Raw genomic sequence first — 19,147 nt, forward strand, 5'->3', positions numbered from 1 at the left:
AAATGAGAAGGTGGCATGAAATGAGCTACAACGTACGTAGTAGTGGTAGTCGAGAGAGGACATGGCTTATATGTATACATCTTTGTCATTCTGGAGCTCCTTGAGGAGCATCTCTATAACTTCGTTTGGACTATAGCAGCGCTGATGCAAAATCATCAGAGAAAATTAGACGCTTTCTCTAGTATCCTCGGCGACTGGACGAGAGGAGAACTTGGAGAGAGAGATGGATGTCATCTTTGTACTTTGGTGGATATAGATATCTGCATGGCGGTCCTTTTAAAAGGGGAGAGAGTCATTCTCTATACATATCCCCTCATGGCTATACATATTAACTCTCCCTCTTCGGGTTTGATCCATTTGCCATTGGCTTTGGTCCGTCGCCGGCTTTTGAATCAAATTCCCCCCTTCCAAAGTCCAGCAGCACAGTTTCCTCTTTATGTGTCTAGATGTGTGTATGTGCTGGACGCTCATTGAATTTGTCTTTGGCTAGATTATAATATATATATATTATAGATACTCTCCGCGGACTAATGCAGGACTCTCTGGCTGAAGCGCGCGTATTTCAAATTCATTTTTTCTCTTTTTGACAAGGTGTGCAGCTCTTACAGTTTTATAGAGGCGTGTATGTACAGGATGAAAAGAGATGATGAGCCCAGCTAACGCAAAGCTCTCTCCTGTACTACATAGAATATTATTAGATGTGTGTATGGGGAAAACTGACTGGACTTGATGGGAAGCCGCGCTGGTTTGAATACCTTCCTCTCTCCACCCTTGTTGAATGGTTTCTATCTCTTTTAGATGCCGGCCTCAATAGGAAACTCAAACATCTACTACTACTACTACGTACTACGTACTACTAGCATCTTTCACGGCTGAAAAGCGGGAATACGGTATCCCGTTGGGGCCCGTCTAATTTGCCCGGCTACACTTTGTTTATGTAGTGAATGGACCTTGACGGATGCTGATGCCTAAATGTGTGTTCCTCTTTTCTTCCATAGGCTCTCCGCGCGTGGCCGTACGTGCGCATAAATATCCAAATAATTTATAGACGTCTCTCTCCCTTTTTACACCTATAGAATCGCGCATAATCGTGTTGGTCGACTCGATAAACTGTTTAACGAACAAGTTCCGAAGAAAAAATGAAAATCAAGTTGATTCGGTGTGGCGCAACTTTTGGAATGATAACAAAGTCGTTTCTTAAAAAAAAGTCTTGATTTTCTTTTGACTGGATGGATGGATGGGATGGGATGGACGCTGGATAGACTATTAAGACTCAAGTCATTGCACTCAACAGGATACCGAAATGAGCGAAGCAACGTCTTTCTGCTGCTGCAGACTTCATTAGGCAAATTCCTTGCCTTTTCGTTTTGAAACTGAATTCTCCGAATAATATTCCCGCGCGTTTTCCCGCTCCACCAAGAAGGCTCTCTCTCAACTATACACACTATAGAGCACACACAAACATCTATAATACATCCACCGCGCCTCTGTGGAAATACCTTGTGCAGCAGCACACGAAAGAACGGACATCAAAAGGGGGGGATAGACTTTCGACTGCATAATAGTATTGAATGAGTTATTGAGGGGTGGGGTTGGGGTGGGGGGACCTTGTGTCTGCTGTGCTGTGCGCAATTTCGCTCCGTAAATATATTTCTTTGATATTTACATCTTAGTTGGGCCCTTTGGCCCTGTGTGTGTCTTCTTGATAATCAAGAATTCCGGCATCGGGAAAAAATGGTTAAGATAAGATCTTCCTCCAGCCCCAGCCCAGCCCAGCCCCAGCCCCAGCCGAAAGCAAAATGGGTTAGATTGCTGATAGCCATCTTGATTGAATCACTTTCCTCTCTGTCAAATTTCGTCCCGTCTCAAGTCTGTCAGCATTAAGAAATATCTCGGGAATGATCTAATCCTGTGTAACACTATATAGCTCCCATAGTATAGACTAGTCGTCTGGTAGTATAGTATAGTAGCTCTCCTATTCTTATCAAAGAGAGCCACCCTGCGCTGCACGCCGGGGGTGAAGTGGAACACACTCGACAACCCGTCCATCACTGTCTTATGCATCCCAGGAATTTGGGGCCTTTTTGACATTTAACGAACATCACAGTGCTCAGCAGTAGTCCCAGGTAGCTATATTATAGACTCTAGTGTGGCGCACTACTCAACATAACTCGAGAAATAAAATAGGCCATCAAACTAACGTTTAGATGTATTTTACTTTTTTGTTTCGCATGTATAAGCGCCGGCGGCCCGCCCATTTGCCATTTTGTTAAGGTTTCACCTAATTTGACAAGGCGAATTTTCCTCCCCTGACATGTCAATGTGGGGTAGAAGAAAAACGAAAAAAAGTCGTAAGGTATATCCGCATTGGCCCGCTTCCGTCTTTATAACATTATCCAAATCTCTATTAGCAGCGCTATGTATACACTATTGAGGCTTCGCGAGATAATCTTCCCGACTTAATTTGGAAATTGACGTAAATCCACTCGGGTGCGCGCTGACGGCGGCTAAACTTTTCAAAACTTTGGAAAAATCAGGTCAAACGGAATTTAAAAACTGGAAGCCTTAGATAAACTATCGATTTAGTTACGTAGTATAGCCTAACTAAATACAAGGATTTTCAGTTTTGATTCGATTTAAATCCCGGCGTGGTATTTTCCACCGCATTTTGGCGACATAATAAGAGTCAAAACATTCTATACATGGGGGGCAGTTTGTGGGTGCAATCAAGTCTAAAGTCTTGCTCACTCACCGATGAAGAGGAAGCAGACGAGAGCGGTTGCTGGCAATGCGGCGGCGTTGAAACTTGTAGATTCACGGCGTCGCTGACTGCTGGACCGACACAAAAAGGGAAACATCGTGACGTGTACGAGAGAGAGTCGAGAGAATGAGAGAGGGAACGCGCTGGAGAATCAAAAGGAATTCGTCTTCGACTTGGCGTGACAGAGTCAAAACAAGCGAGAGAAGAGAGCAGAGAGTCAGAGATGGAGTGTATGCGACTCGTCAGTGCGACACGTGAAACACTACTGAAGGGACCGTGGGCCGCCCAGTTGTGCTGATGCAGTCGCCTATGTCGGCGTTATACAGCACCCTCTTCTCTCTTTCTCTGCTTCTGCTGCTGCTGCTTCTGCCCGGAACATTATCAGAGCCCCCGCGTTGTTTCTACGCTTCGCTTGCTGGTGGCTGCTGCTCCTGCTTTTCTCTACTCCTCTTGCCTCCCTTTTCCACATCCATATTTCAATGATGATAGGGGCGGGGCCCCAGTTCGTTCGTTCTTTCTCTCTCTCGTCCTCATGTTCCGGGATTTTTTCTTGTTTTTCCTATATAGACGCGCGATGGGTGGGGTGAGGGGGGAAGAAAGGCGAAAAAATAAAAGGAACGGCGCTTCGACGACACGAGCTGAGATCAAGTGTGACAAGCTCACACAGGCTCGTCTAGGACATCCTTTTTTTTTATTTTTATTTTGAAAAAGAACTCTCGCTTGTGAATAACACAGGTTTTTGAAAAAGAAAAATAACATCCCCCCATCCATCCCCTCTCCATCTCTTGTGTTAAATCTTTCTGCCTCTTTTCTTTTGCCCATCACCTTCGTCACCGGGAAAATTGCCGTGAATGCGCAAAGCTAAAACAAGAAGAAGAGAGGACGACTTGAGAGGTGGACGTGAACGGTAAAACAAGGGCGGATCAAACAAAATAAACTGTCGCTATTCACGCCGCGGGGACCACCAATGTTTTACCAGCTGCCTTCGCAATCAATCTCTTCTCTCTTTCCCGCCGTTTTTATTGTTATTATTATTATTTTCTAATTTTTTTTTGGAAATTTCAATTTTTATTTTTGGGGGTGGCCATTTGACAAGTCGCCAGCGCACTCGATCCTTTTGAATTTCAAATTTTTGACCCCCGCGCGCTCAATTTGAGAAGAAAATTGAAATCTAAACGTAAGCTGACAGCTGGATTTTTTAGCGCATATCGAGTGAAAGATTAAACAAAAAATCGGCAAATAGTTTAGACCTCACCAACGTAAGGGAAAATGTTCCACTAAGAAAAGGTAGTCCGGTTTGTGTGTTGGACGTGGGGGCGCGTGTTGGCGAATGCCAAAACATGCCATAAAAGTGGAGGCACAAGGCGATCGATGTCTGTCAAAGGGAAACGGCGTCATACGCAAGATTCATCGAAGCTCAAAGTCTCCTGCGGTATATACATACAGCTACTATTTTTTTTTCCTTCTCCTCTCTCATCTTTTCCTTTTCTTTTTATTATTCCGCGTTCCTCCTATTTATGCGCTATCGATTGAAGCGCTTCTTCAACTCTCTCTCTCTCTCTCGGAGCGTTGTGTCCATGCATATGAAGCCTGTACACCCCCCAAAAAGTATATCTACTAAACGACGTTGGGAATATAACCAGGGCAGAGTGTCGGGAATATTTCAGCCAGTTTTCTGGTACCTATACATAGGAAACATGTTACATAGATGTTAGCCAACTCGGATGCTGCTCTTCCTCAGAAATGTGCGCAGCTTGGAAATACATAATCCAAATCTCATTATGGAGAAAAAACTTTGGTTCAAAAACAAAATAAAGATCAATAATTCCTCCACCCTTTTTTTTTATATTTTAAGGACAAGGGAATTTAGTCGGAAAAAAAACTTGTACTATATATCCAACTACTATCGTCATTTTTTCTCGTGTCGCCCAGTACAAAGTCTGCGTGTAGATACACTATCTGATCCCGAGAAAAACTCTTTCAAGTTGATTGGGCTTACACGGAGAGGATAAACTGCCACTTGGCGAATGCTTCATCAAGTGTTAACTGTTTTTCCTTTATTATTTACGGCGCGTGGAGACCTTCTCAAATTATTTATTTTCCGAAAATCGCTTAACCTTCTTCTACTCGTTCCCATTTTAAATTTTTCTTGCCGGTGTGCCCGGCTAATTGGCATGACGTACGGATAAAAAGTCAAACATTTCAAAAGCGCGCTTGTTAGAATCTTCCCGAGAAGTTTTTCACGAGAAATAAAAACTCGGTTTCAAACTTGGCGGGTGCCAGGAAACGCTGGGCGACAGTTTATAACGTCGTATGTAAGCTTGTTTTCCTTTGAGTCACAATATCAACCAAATAAAATATAATTCAGAGCTGCCACGTAGTGTATAATATAGTCCATAGTTGGCAATGGGCCCCAATTTGGACTCGGCTTAATGTTTGTTGCCCCTATACACGTAACACATAACGACAAAAGAAGAATCAACTTTTCCTATAGAAAAGCTTTAACTGCCGCGAATTTATTTCCCCCCTTGAAAAATATAAAAAGAAACGATGGGGAGATGCTGGACTGTCTGCTGGCCCCCTCGACAAAGACGGAAACGGGGAATGCACATTCAGCGGGTTGATGTTGGCCGAGTGCTGGAGGGACGGTCCTCCTCCGTGTGTCGTCTGTCCCACATAAGTCACGAAATAAAAATAAGAAAAAGGATTGACGCACACTACACAGTGCTGTGATTCCAGCCGGAACGTGACGAGCCTGTTTATGAAAATCTCTCACAATAAATAGGTCCCTACCCGGCGTGTAGTTCACAAAAAGAAAAACTGAATTGAAATTCAGGAAAAGAGAAAATAAAATGAAAAAGAGATTATATCAATCAAATTGAATTGACTCTCTTACAAAGTTATAGGGTTCTATTTAATAGGAAAAGGGGCTGACGATGATTGAATGGTACGATTTCATAACGTCGATTAACGCATCTACGCTTTTAATTTCAGCCTTGATCCAGCATCAAGCCAGAAATAAATAAAACGAATAGGAGATGTGCGATTGACTCGAACTGACAACCTGTTCAACAGGTAACGGCGTAACGGAATGGAGCGTAATAGAACTTGAGCGCTGCTCCGATAGTTTGGCCCAACAGCTTCATCTATAATAAAACAAGTTTCGATGTAAACAGTACTTGGCACTTAGACTCTATGGCTCCCAGGCTGCTGCTTGCTGCTGCATGTGCTCTCCGGCCGGCCTCTGCGGGAGGAGAAGAGGAAGGAAAGCCGGCTTAATGGAATAAGCCGTTCGCCGAGCATTTCTGCGTCGCTTCAGTCGCTCTCTCGCATGCCCCGCCGTCCGTGGATAGAGTTGCGTTTTGTTTATTTTGCGCTGGTGCTGGTGCTCTCCGGCGACTATGCCCCAGTAATATGTAGCTGCTGATGGATGTCTATAGGACCTGTTAGACTATGCTCCGCTGAGTACATGTCTGTGTACACAGAATATTAGATGTTATAGACAGACTATATCTCTACTCCCACATATACTATACTATGGCATTCTGGGCCTATATTTATAATGGATGTATCGGACTAGATAGACCAGCAGCATTCGGCTTCTTGCAGCTTTTAGAACCGTCCCCAACTGCAACAAATCAAAATTCATGTGTGAAAAAATAACACTTGCGCATTAGATGATTCCGACTTGTACACCAGTGACAGGCTTTTCCTTTCCGTTTGTACTTTATACGCCCAACATTTTTGACATGATTTTTGGGGTTTTTTTTTCCCGTCGTCCGGGAAAAAACAGTGGAAAGCTATTTCATTTTTTTGTTGTTTCATTTTTGATATCAGATTTTTTGTTAGTGAAGAAAAATTCTTCGTGCCCATAAAGAATACATGTACATAAGGGGATTACTGGATTGTGTATGTAGTGTATATATAGACCTATACAGAGTCCCGTTCTTTTGCCTGCAAGAAGTTGGGCGCACACACCGTCTACACTCATGGGAATAGCCTTAGGTGACGGGAAAGTTGATTCGATTCGCCTAGCATTGACAATTGAATTTTGGGGTCGGGTCACGGGACGACGACGATCCTTACATATATACGCACATGAAAGCGATTTGCCAATAATGGAAGAGTTTTCGGGTGCAAAAGGATATTCTCTCTCTCGATTATTAGATAATGTGCAAGTTGCTTTTTCATCCCCGCGCCATCAAGTAAAAGCAAATTGTTCATCGTTGAAATTCTGTCAATTTCTGATTTTTTTGAAAGGGCCGCCATAGGCCCACGCACAGCAGCGGAACCGAATTATTAAGTGACCGCGCACGTAGTACCAGTACTCGTAACAAATGAATGCACCCGCCGCATTGTATTATATATCCCCTTTGACCGCGCAGACCAACTATAAATACAATCGAATTTTGTAATGGATGTCATCTGGTGGAAGTCTCCGGCAGGTAAAACCAAGAAAAATTGGCTGTTTTTTAATGGAAGAAGGTTAACTCTAAACTCGGTTTTGTGAATTTAATGGGAATTTTGTATGCCGGTAAATAATCATTAGAGGACAGGACTGGCCACAAAAAGAAGACATGTCTAGTCCAGCATGTGTAGCCCATACATGTTGTTGGCATATAAAAAAATAGGGTCGACTTTTATGTCTGCGTATAATTTTGCGGTAGTTCCGAAAATAAAAAGGGGGATTTCCTTGTGGAGACAAATCCTTTATCGTGTGTGCACCTACAATTCATGTTTACAATATACAGGGTCGCAGGGGTGGTAGAGCATAACATTTTCATACTCTGCTCGAGACCATATCAAAGTAAATGTGCAGTTATTGTCTTGTATGATACATTTTTCACAAAACTTTTTTGTTCACTCCTGTATCTCTTTTTAAAAATGTTAAAGTTCTCTTGTTTGTTTTTTATATACCAATTTATAAAAGAATGGGGTAATGTTATTAAATAAAATCGTACAGGTAAACAACATGAAAGTAGCCACCACCAGAAAAAAGCGGAAAACAAGAGAAGTTTATATAGTTGAGTATTTCGATGAAATATTAAATGAGTCCGTCATGTTCCGATACGTCATTTCTCGCCAACAAACAATCAGACAGAGAGCAAGTCACAGGTGATTTCTCCAGGACACGTACAGTTGGAGAAACTTTGACAGCTGCTGCTGTGCTGCATCGAGGCGATTCGAATGATAAATAAAACAAGACACTCGAAAATAGACCTGCCACAGCATTATTTGCGACCAAACGGCCAGGCTTATTGTTTGTTGTTGTGGGTTTCGGGTGCATCAGCGAAGTGATTGAAGTGCTTCAGTGAGCGTAAGCCCCAGCATCGTTTTGCTGTGTGTGTATCACCGCTGTTGTGGAATCGGTGGCTCACGGAAATCGATGGAAAATAGATGAAACCAACCTGACGGCCCGCGCTATACGCTAGTAATAATTCTGGCTGTCCTTTTACACTCCATCAAAATCTGAACGTGAGCAGTAGTGAGCGCTAGGACACGTATGTCACTCGTCGTTTATCAGAGTCAGTGTCACGAGTTCATGTGCTGTGCCGCTGCTGTGCATGGGTGACATCCGGCACCCTTCTCTCCCTTTTGACGGGCCGGAGTCGGGATATAACGATAAATTTTTCTTTCTTCTTCTTCTTTTAAATAATGCATGTCGAATAAGGAAGGATGTATGCTGCCAGAGGTCACCCACGCGTGTGCACTGTGCCATGGGCAGAAGAATGGACCAATTGATTCACTTATTTTCTTTCGGAAAAAATCAAATTGTTTATTCAACAGGTAATTGAGCCCATTTATATTCATCGCGGCGCACACGTGCTTCCACTTCAACCACGTATGTCACATTGGCCCTGTATAAACGTAAAAGACATCAAATAGAATATATGAAAATACTCTGGATCGGAATTATTGGGTCTATTTTAGACCGCCATCGACCGCCATAAACAATGTCGAGATTTTAGATGCGCCATTTCATCTTTTTTATACAGGTGCGCATAAACTTTAATACATGTATAGCGCGCCATCAAATGAACGCATTTTTCTTGCCTTCCAATAACCGCCATCGTCCAGGAAATCTCGGCCAAGTTGAAAATTGCATTTTGAAGCGAAAGAATATTCTGACGAAATTTGTTTTATTGACGGATTGCTGATTTCTTTGTTTCACTAGAGACGACGTTGCGTCTCCTGTTATATAAAAGAATCGCGAAGAATCGTGATCGCACCACTTCCGTTCCCGTTCAGTGATTTTCAGTCTTAGTTGTTCATGTGTATAAATGTTTTTATACAATGTAGCCTTAGTGATGTTCATGCATGCAAATTCTAGTTAATCGACAAGACAAATTTTTACGGTTCAGTTAAAAGCGCAACCAACTAAACCAACTAAACAATAGACATTTCACGCAAATTTCCACTTTTTAGACTTTACCATTTTTTCGAAGATCAAGCAAATGTTGTAAACCAAGAATTCTGAATACAGCAAGCGCGATGTATATATATTTATATATCTATATATGTGGGTTATGTTCACTTGGATATGAGGTTATACACGTTAATAAAAACAAAAATGTGTTTAAAAAGACTTGGGGATTTTGTTTCCGTTCCTCGGGTGAATTTTCCTTCCGTACATGGCCGGGACGATAGGCCTAACGTCTCCAACTATAGCCGGTTTAAGTTTATCTGTAAGATAGCGCAAAATTCAATTGGCATTATTTTGAGTGATGTATGCAAATGATACAAAATGATGTGTAAACTGGAGCTAATCAGCTCGTTGTCTCGCACCCTAAATCTAACGGAAGCCTTTTAAAATATACAGTGGCGCTCGTCATTACCGTAAAGAGTTCGTTTTCCGTCCTTATAAGCGATCAACGATATGACAGAGTCAGTAGTCTTGATGATGGGTTGAGTCGTTGTTGATGCCGACGGCGTTGTTTCTGTGTAGGAGGATGCTGTGGTGGACTTGACGGCAGACGAGGCGGTGGGCGTTAATAATTGGCTGCCATTGCCCGGCGCGCTGGAACTTTCAGCGAATGACGAAACTTGAATGTTAGCAGTTGCATTGCCGTCGCTGATGATTATTCCCGAACTGAAAGAATTGCTGTCGGCGATAACGTTGAAATCTAAACTCTCAACGATCGGCGAGGAGAATACATCCGGAATGGGCGACGTCGCGATCAACTCCGTCAGCTCGTCCTGCAGCCCGTTATTGTCTGATCCTGTGCTCTGCAAAGAGGAAATGTCCGGAATAAAAGTCGTCGTTTCTAATCCAGTCACAAAGTTTGATTGGGTTGAATCGTCAACCAGGTCGGAGCTGCTGCTGCTGACTGCGATGGCTTTGTTTGTCGACGAACTGAACTCGGTCGACTCTTCTGTTGGTGAAACGTCAGGAAGTTCAAGAAAGTGAGCTGCCGGATCAGTGGTGGGACTAGCCAGAGTTGTCGCCCTGTAATCGTCAGCATCTAAATCCTTTTCAGACACGGAATTTAACGTGACAACAACAGCTGAAGTTTGAGCGTCCGCGCTCGCTAGATTAGGTTGGACGGTGGTAGTCAACTCCTCGCTCAATGGCTGCGACTCGTTAGCGGTCAGGACATTCTGGACGGACTCTACTCCAACGTCCACCGTTGATGATTCGGCTGATTTCTCTGTGGTTAAGTTGTTGTAGGAATCCTTGTCGGTTTGTGGAGCGACTAGTTTGTTGTCGTCGTTGATTTTGCTATCGTCGAATTCTTCCGGGGCGTTGGTCGTGACTGGAACAACGGCGAGCTGCTGCTGTTCTTCGACATTCAATTGAAATTTCAAGTTGGACGTGAATTCTTCCTCGTCAAACGGCTGGATTGTGCTGGTCGGATTCGCTTCGGTGGTTTCCACCAAGATTTCCGACTCGGTTACAGGAGCGACGAAAGCGATTTTGTGATTATCGAACAGATTTTCAATCTCGGCTGGGTCGAGTCCGCCCATTCGGTTGACGCTAGGAATTTTCGATCCGTATTTGTCTCCGGCATTCGACGTCGTTGGATGTTGTTGTTGCTCTCTAGCGGCCGTTGCGGTAACCGTTTGTTGATGCTGGTGGTGGGTATTACTGGCGGCGACGTTCTCCGGTCTGGCGGGCAAGATAATATGCTGGGAAGGAGCGTTGTAATTCTCTGTCGATGGATCAGGATTGACAAGTCTTGTGTTTGAATTGGCGTGCGTCCGGGAAGATAATACTTGCTGCGGATGCTGGAATAACATCTCGTTGCGGATATACAGCGAAGGAGCGGCGGAGCAGTCGACATTGTACCACCAATCGCAAACTGGTGCGCGTTAATAATTCGACACTTTAGTCATTTGTCAAAACATATTTGGCATCACGTACAGTTTAATCATAATCCAAACTTACCGAAGTAATTTTGATTGAATAGCGTTCCGTTGGGGCAGAGGAAACTGTCGTGACGTCCGTCGATCTGGCAGACATGGAACACCTGTGTTCCCGGAAAAACCATCACCGGTGACGTTCGATTAATATTAATGGAACAGCACAAACACGACAAATGAAACAGCCACAAAAGGGACGAATGAGGCAAAGGCCAACCTGACAAAGGGCTTCGACATCCGCGTAGTAGCCGGGTTTGTTTGGGCTGCATTTGAACGCTGTAGACGGGACGACTGGGAACATTGGATAATCTTCCCCGGCTACTCCGAGGAGTTTACGGCCGATTCGAGACGGTTGACGGCGAAATTCCCCCAATGTCTTTAGAGTATACAAATGATTAACCATTACTATGAAATTGAGCGACGTCAGTGTCAACGTTTACACAGAACTATTATGTATGCATCGATTGGCTTAACTATATAAATTAAAGTGAAATGCTGTAGCTCTATTTACAGAAACTGCGATAATCTTTAATTGCTGATACATTTGTATACGATTTACACATCAGTGTGCAGCCACCGCTGCTGGTGGTCTTTCCGTTATAGGTTTTACCTATTTGGCCACAAACTTCCTAACGCCTATGCTCGGATGAATTCGACAACTCATTTCGTTACTCGCGCACTGTGCGTACACGGTCGAGTTGTTTTACGATTTTTCAATCAGTCACTCATGGCAGGCTTTCTTTTCTAATGCTCAATAGATTGAAAATCTAGTCCGAGGTCTTTGGTAGATTCTTACTCACTAAACCCTCCCTATTGGGGTTTCGGTTTCTATGTTTCAAAATTGAAGAGATTATGCTCATATTAATTCATTCTGTCAAATGTCGGCAACCATAACCAACAACTCTGTTGTGTAATCAATTTCTTTTAGAGGTATGCAGAGTACACTTTTAAGAAATACTTTTGTCTGTTTAGTACCAAAAATTTAAAAATGGGAAATTTGTTAAAAACTTCCTTCACTTTCTTCTACTTTTGTACATTTTCTTACAAGTTAAAAATTTTGAGATAAGGAAAAATGTAGGTTTGGACATCGTTTAACTAGAATTCAAAATCAGTGAAATATTCAAGCGCATAAAATTACCCTTATTCGTGTGTTTTTTTTTTCAATTTGATTAAACTTGTAGTTAAATTTTGAACTCCCAAATAAAATGTAACAGAACTACTAGTAGACTAGCTTTTGATTATAAAAGATGAGAATTTAATGAAAAGCTTACCTTTGTGTTTTCCATGATGCTGGCGCAGTCAACCACGATGAATGTTAGAACAAATACACCTGTAGAGCGGAGCCATATGTAACATTAATCAGATATAATATTGGCGATAGCGAAGACACAGCAAAGCGATGCATGGATTAACTCGCTGCTTACCCAAATAAAGGCTTGCAAGACTCATCGTGCTTTGTTTAATTTAAGGTTTTCCGCAGTAAGCAAGAGGTATTCAACTTTTAAATATAGTTTCTTAATTTCGTGAGACTTGTTTCCAGATTGGCACTATAAGTAGCGAACACGCATGAGACAGTGTCCGGCTGGTCAGCAAAGAACTGTCTTATATAGACGTCCCTTTCTCTCTTTCTCTCTCTCTTTTTTTTTGTTGCTCTCTTTCTCTTTCTTAGTTACGGTATATCCCCACCAATTTTCGAGAGAGAGAGAGAGAGAGAGAGGTGTGGCCCTGAACGTGATGCATATGCCAGTGTATACGTCAGTATATACACACCGATCGAATGCTGTGAGATCGTCTATAGACAGCAGCCTAAAAAAGTTGTGATCATTTCCACCAACATTCACGCGGGAAGTAGATGATACGCATATACGCTAGATTGCCGTTTCGATGCTGCAGCACGTGAAAAGCCAGGAAATGAATCGACAATTTGAAGTATAGTAGTGTATCGAGGAGCGCTCTCTCTTTCAGGTTAAAACCGTGGCGACACAAACAACAACTTTCGCTATAGATTTGAAAAAGCCTCTTCTTCTTTTTTTTTTTTTCTCTTCAATCAGATTGGCTACTTGCGCTATATACTCTTTCCTAGAAGTTTAGCTGGGAGAACCAGCTGAATCAAATGTCTGCGGAGCCGTGCAACCATCAATTTCCAGCTCTTTGAAGCCGATGAAAGATAATAACGGTTTCCTATTATTTCGGATTTCTTTTGTGAACCGTGTGCTGCTGCTGGCCGATACTCCCAACTTCCCCCTCTCCTTACAACTTATGAGATTCATCCTTTCCCTTCAAAGGATACGCAACCCAAACCATTAAAACTTGTTAATTAATTCCGATGTGCGTCTCTCTTCTATAAGGTTTATTTTGAGCTAGTGCGCAAGAAAGCTAAATAAGAATATTAGACATTGTCTTGCCAAGCGCTTACGAAACGCGGTGATGCCTGAATTGATTCGTCAATGAGTCGTGATAACGAAGCTTAGATTTTTACAGAAGCCGACAACACCCCAGCAGCGAATTCTATGGTGATGATTTATCCGATCGGAATTGCTGCTCTTGCACGTGTTTTTCGTTTTCGTCTTGCCATCCAAGGTTCGTTCACACACTTTATGCTGACCAATGTTCTGCGGTCCCAAGATCAGCTGGTGCTTATTACTTATTTTGACAGAGCCACGGTTAACCGCAATCGCCGTCGTTCTATCCAACAGCAGTGCTCGAACTCTCAAAGAGAGCCAGGCCCTCTCTTGCACACCAAAAACAAGGGCCGCATTATATCGCGCTGCCTTAGTTTTTTTATTGTTTTCTTCTTTCCATAAAGAGAATATTATCAAAAGAGGGATGTTCAACGAAAAAAAATAAAATAAAATAAAATAAATTTTTTGTTTCAGGTGTGGTGCTGCGCCCATCTCAACGTTCGAAATTTATGTTCCTCGCCGTGAAAGTTTCTCACGTGCTGAATGTTTGCTGACGCGCTGCTGCTGCCGGTTGTTCTCGGTAGATAGGATTTTCGGATACGCGCGTCACATTATAGCTCCCCCCCCCCCCCCCGCGTCCGAAAAACATATGCCTCTCTCGGAGATTAAAGAGCTTGTTTACGTCAAATGAAATAGAAAGAACAAAAAAAGCGCAAAACAATGAAAGCCGCCAGACCGGCAAGCCCGCACAGCCGTTGCTAACGCAACGGGCGAAGAGCCCTATTATATATAAAATAAAAACTATTGTGTATCTCGTCCACAAGGTATATGTACATGCCCAAGTGTGTGTTTGCGTGTGTGTGTACACGATAAGCAGGTAGACATATTAAAGGTGCTAGACCAACGTCTCTCACCGTGCCTTGTGAAATTACTCTCCGCATGTTTCAGCGTCAAACCAGGACGGACAAGCATCACGAGAAATTGTTTCGCTTTTCTTTTGAGTGCATTCCAAAATTCTTAGAGAAATTTGTGATGTTTTATATAATAAAACACGGCCTTGGGGGGAAATGAAACGGTCAAATGAAATCACCGAATTTTCCACCGGAGCCCATTAAAAAAAAAAAAAAAGACAAAATCAGTTTTTTGGAAAGGATATTAAAGATAGACACAGACGTCACTTGTCTTTGTTGCAAAGTGGTAGGTATTTATTTAACAAGAATGAGTGCGCCGTATCACGCATCTTCGTGTTATACACCAACATAAAACAGCAGTCAAATAGCTATCAATTAACATAATAATAAAATGTGCGCGTGTGATACTGTGATGCGAAGACATAACAAATTACATTTTTATGTCCATTTAGTTAATTAGTCATTTAGTTAATTAATCAGGTTTATTTCGTCAGATCTGGACAATAACATCAAATTAAATTCAACTAGTCTGAGAATTCGACGGGAACGTTATCCGTCATAGATTCTTTGTCAAAGATTTTTTGGTGACAGGCGAGCCTATACACAGTGTAACACCACAGGATTTCAAGTGAAAAGTTCAAGGACTTGGCCATTGTGGAGATCAGTGGTTGACTGGTTGTTATGCATTATTTGAGGCTATTGTGTCACCATTTAAATGAGGTTAATTATTCGACGGTTCCGGTTTGGGTGTTTGTTAGTGGTCTCTTTATCCAATCTATAAGAGCCCCGGCGTGCTTGGCGAACCTTTTGACGTTGTCCGCATTTCATTTCGATGCAGGTGGTGCGCCTGTTGCGCACGGTGAAAGTCACATGTTTGTTGTTCCAACCCATTCACAGCGTCGGTTTGACAAGAAATATTCGCCACACATCCCGCATTATGTTGCATTTGTATTTTCAGTTTCGACGGCGATTGACTTTCCTTCACACATCCTTGTAGATATTACAGTCCGGGAAAGAGCAGCAATGTGACAGAACTTTCGGTGGTTATTTTGGCGACATTAATAACTTTTGATTTGTGCCAATGATTACAACAGCATTCAGAACATGCGCTAAGTTGAAATTTGGATATCATTTTTTCCAATTACACTGCAACTGGCCATCGAAACATATCGGCTGGAACAGCGAGTCAAGGCTTGTTGACAAGTTTCGCCCCGTTTTCTCTGACGAGAAAGGCTGTTTTTCCTTCTTGTAAGAGAGTCTCATTATTCAAAGATTTACTGACACGATTACGGTGCCACAGTGTAACTAAAACCCGGGTATATACGCAACATGGAACGGGGTCCGCTCGTTTAAAGAGCAGAGTGGATAATAGGTTTACACATTTTACGCGTTGATGAAATGCTGAAATGGCCTCTCTCCGTTGTTTCCGCTGGTTCACGGAGCCTTCCGTGCGGAACTTTTCTAGTCAAAAATAAATAATAATAAAAAAAAAAATAGAAAAAGAACTACGCGGAGAAATGACATCAAAGCCAAGTTGTTGTTTCTTTTCTCGGTAAGCAGAGAGAGATGCCAGAGAGATATTAAGCTCGGAGACCTTGGCTCATGAAAAATATTAATGCGGCATAATAATGATAATAGTCCATTCTCTCCCTTTCTCTTGTTCCTCATTATGTCTTGCTGTGCTGCTGTGTGTGTATACATATCACCGGCAAGTGCTGTATATATATTTAAAAAAAAGAGAAGTGATATTTTTTTTTGTCAAAAATATATCGGCCGGGGCCTCTCTTCTTCACGGCCTGTCCTGTTCACGCTTGAGATTTAATTACCTTTAAAACGTTCCCATTTTTTTTTAATTTTTTGCTGTCGTGTTAGAAGAGCGAAGAACTAGGTCATTTCGATCAGTCAGCCGCCTTGTTGTTTTTTTTCTGTCTAGTCGGGCACGTTCCCTTTCAATCGCTTTTATTTCATATTGTGTTGTCGTTACAAAAGATTATTGCATCATTTGTTTTGTTTCTCTTCGGAGAAACGGCAATCAGTGCTGCTGTTTCTCGGGTATACTCTACCGCCAGCACAATCAACAACAATACAAGGCACATCGATGGAAATGTGCTCGGTTAGTTTGTTCTGTAGACTGCTGATGAACGATTTGTTTTTTTAGAAGCTCTGAATTGAAAATGGAAGGGGGAAATTTTCATTATGTAGTTCACCTTCTCTTTCCTATTCATACATAACCACGGTGCAGTATTGGTCGGTGTTTGCCTGAATAGATCATCAAGTTAGATGACGAAGATAACGTTGGAAATTCAGTCTACACGTATGTGACGACACTGTAATAGTTTCACCGCCGTCCTATTTAGAGCGGGATGACCCAGCAAATAAATTTTGAATCCATTTTCCAAATTTCGTTTCGAAAAGAAGAAAAAATGGCAATAAAGAAAAAGGAGAGTCCTCCCGCCTCAAAAGTCGTTAACTCCGTCGTCTATAATAATCAAAATTGCATGTATGACTATTGTGAATATTACCAGAAACGAAAATAAAATGTTTTTCTTTTTTTTTACAACTTTCTAAACGGTTCGTTCTGCCCCGGTCCTTTTACTCCCTCTGCCCTTTTATTTTGGTCTCTCCCCATTTTCCTTTAGTAAAATACATTATATATACTATAGCCATCTGCTTTTTATGTCCTTAAAGAGAGTTCATTTGATTAACAAATGAAAGTGAAATTTCTGGCATCCGGTCAATATTTTTTTTTCAAATGTTTTAGTGACTGACTATAACGACGCCTTTTGCGGTATGCCGTAATAATATAACTAATAAGCAACATCCGAGCCCTTCTTGTCTAAAATCGCTTGCATGACGAAGCGGGAGCGAAACAATTTTTTTAAAAACAGCAGTTATCTATATAAGAAAAATGGAAAGTCTCTCGGACAGTTTTCGTATATTTTTTCTCGTCGGTGTATATGTGTGTGTGGGCATCGAGGGAAAAAAAAGCAAAGAATTTTTTTTGTTTTTAAAGACTTGACGAAGGGTTATTAGTAAAAAGATGAGGATACGACAGTTTTGAAAGGATGACACTCGCAATGTAACACAAAATGGAAAAAAAAGAATGAAGGAATATGAGACGAATAATATATATAACGTAATGACAGCTAGACAGTCTATGCAAATATATATCGGATACGATCGAGTGTAGTTTGTTTAGTTATATCGAGTAGTACATATTATGGACGCCGAGAAGTATTGATACAACATATAAATATATATATGCTGTATAAAAGGACTGCTGTGTGATACCAAAATCTGATGCCTAACACGCCTCTCCCGTGTCAATCTGATGCTCTTCGTCCGTCTCGTTTATTTGATAATTTTTTTTGTTTGTTATTTCATTTTTTTTATGAGGGGTTCATTTAAATATTTATAGTAAAAGGGATGTTCAACTTGTGAAACACGCACACGTTCACACAACTCACGACGAGATGAAAGGAAAAGATACTTTTTTTTGTTTGTTTAAAAAATATTGGGGGAGGAAAAAAAATAGACACACCGATAAAATTGAATTGAAATTAAACGGATACAAAGGCCTTGGTAGCCAAAACTGCCAAAAGGGCAAAGCTCAAGTATTGGAGTCCATTGATCCGCTTGCTGTAGGCGGGACTGCTACTGCCGCTGCCCATCAAGCCAATGTCGATTCCTGCGTAAGAGATTTTATTGATTATTCATCGAGCTTATTAACGCAGTTCTCCGAAAGGACATTATATATGATATATATACCTCCGACGTCTTTGATTTCCAGGTTCTTGGCGTTCGGCACAGATTCTGCGCAATCAATGTCGAAGAATAAATTAGATTTCGTCTCTTAATTACAAAACGGAGTGGGAAAAATTCAAAAAAACAAAGAAGAGGAAATCGATAGTTTACCAGGTCCAAGTGTGTGAAATTGGAACGCCTCACTAGCCTCGGAAGTGCCATAACGATTTCTTGCCGTCACGGTAGCCTCGTAGATCGATCCTTTTTTAATGATTTCGAAAGAAAATTAATTATGCCGCCAATTCCCTCTCGACAGTTTTGAAACAAAAAGTGGATGTTGTCGTCACAGCCTATATATAGTACCTGTTTCGAGCTGGAGGAACATGTAAGACTGCTTGTGATGAAGGTGACGCCCATTAGAACTTCCCTGGTTCATCGGGATGATCATAGACTTCCAGACGCGGTTCAGGTCGTCCGTTTCGTTGAACTAATTTTTAATTGATTCGTAATTAGAGAAACAAATCAAACGAAAACGAACGGTATAATTGGGACATACAAACAGTTTGCGGAACATGAGCTTGTACTCTTCGATGGGCGCATAACTGTCGATTTTCCATGTCAAATTGTAAGAGTCGGCCGAGTTACCCATCGGCTCACTTTTGAAAATTGCCCGGCTCGGTCGACCTATGGATCACAAACATATCAACAAAAGCTCTCGTTAATACCTCAAATCGATATTTCTGATCTATACATCAAGGAAAACTATATAGGGAATAAGTTGTATAATACCTGAAAGTTCAATATTCTGAGAGGACCGTCCAAGAAGATTATCGGCGGTGCACGAATAGAGTCCGAAATCGGCTTCCTCGACATTGCGCAAAATGAGAGTGTGTTTGTTGTTGGAAGATTCGAGGATGCGCGTGTCAGACGGAACAATCACTCGCTCCTCTCGGTACCACAAAACCTAC

At 41.9% G+C, this 19,147-nt stretch overlaps 3 protein-coding genes across 4 annotated transcripts in view; all 3 read right to left on the reverse strand.

The window, feature by feature from the left end:
• The window catches only part of LOC124341683 (Down syndrome cell adhesion molecule-like protein 1 homolog), a 28,854-nt gene extending 25,761 nt beyond the window's left edge, over positions 1–3,093 (reverse strand). The window contains exon 1 of one of the 2 annotated variants that reach the window (XM_046794614.1): positions 2,753–3,093. In XM_046794614.1, coding sequence (XP_046650570.1) covers positions 2,753–2,858 — 106 coding nt within the window. In that variant the 5' untranslated portion in view covers positions 2,859–3,093. The remainder of the gene's footprint in view (positions 1–2,752) is intronic. The other variant, XM_046794615.1, reaches the window with a different exon arrangement.
• Positions 3,094–9,242: 6,149 nt separating this feature from the next.
• LOC124341911 (flocculation protein FLO11-like) lies at positions 9,243–12,685 on the reverse strand. The gene is made up of 6 exons (XM_046794867.1): positions 12,547–12,685; positions 12,394–12,452; positions 11,340–11,498; positions 11,148–11,229; positions 9,598–11,061; positions 9,243–9,445 (listed from the first exon to the last, which is right to left on the reverse strand). The coding sequence occupies exons 1-6, from the start codon at positions 12,569–12,571 to the stop codon at positions 9,339–9,341; spliced, it is 1,896 nt and encodes a 631-aa protein (XP_046650823.1). The 5' UTR covers positions 12,572–12,685; the 3' UTR covers positions 9,243–9,338.
• Positions 12,686–17,341: 4,656 nt separating this feature from the next.
• The window catches only part of LOC124341783 (neurotrimin-like), a 53,236-nt gene continuing 51,430 nt past the window's right edge, over positions 17,342–19,147 (reverse strand). The window contains exons 8-13 of the mRNA XM_046794725.1: positions 18,969–19,143; positions 18,736–18,863; positions 18,543–18,666; positions 18,351–18,440; positions 18,204–18,248; positions 17,342–18,123 (exon numbers count right to left, since the gene is read on the reverse strand). Coding sequence (XP_046650681.1) covers positions 17,996–18,123; positions 18,204–18,248; positions 18,351–18,440; positions 18,543–18,666; positions 18,736–18,863; positions 18,969–19,143 — 690 coding nt within the window. The 3' untranslated portion in view covers positions 17,342–17,995. The remainder of the gene's footprint in view (positions 18,124–18,203; positions 18,249–18,350; positions 18,441–18,542; positions 18,667–18,735; positions 18,864–18,968; positions 19,144–19,147) is intronic.

The sequence above is a fragment of the Daphnia pulicaria genome, chromosome 6 (assembly GCF_021234035.1).
Source record: "Daphnia pulicaria isolate SC F1-1A chromosome 6, SC_F0-13Bv2, whole genome shotgun sequence".
Classification (NCBI taxonomy): domain Eukaryota; kingdom Metazoa; phylum Arthropoda; class Branchiopoda; order Diplostraca; family Daphniidae; genus Daphnia; species Daphnia pulicaria.

What these genes read in the sequence shown, in the direction of transcription:
- LOC124341911 (XM_046794867.1), bottom strand. Translation starts at nt 12,571, where the DNA reads ATGAGTCTTGCAAGCCTTTATTTGG. An exon ending in GCATCATGGAAAACACAAAG is followed by an intron (nt 11,499 to 12,393) that starts GTAAGCTTTTCA and finishes TATACTCTAAAG; the next exon opens with ACATTGGGGGAATTTCGCCG. An exon ending in CGGAAAACGAACTCTTTACG is followed by an intron (nt 9,446 to 9,597) that starts GTAATGACGAGC and finishes GCTATCTTACAG; the next exon opens with ATAAACTTAAACCGGCTATA.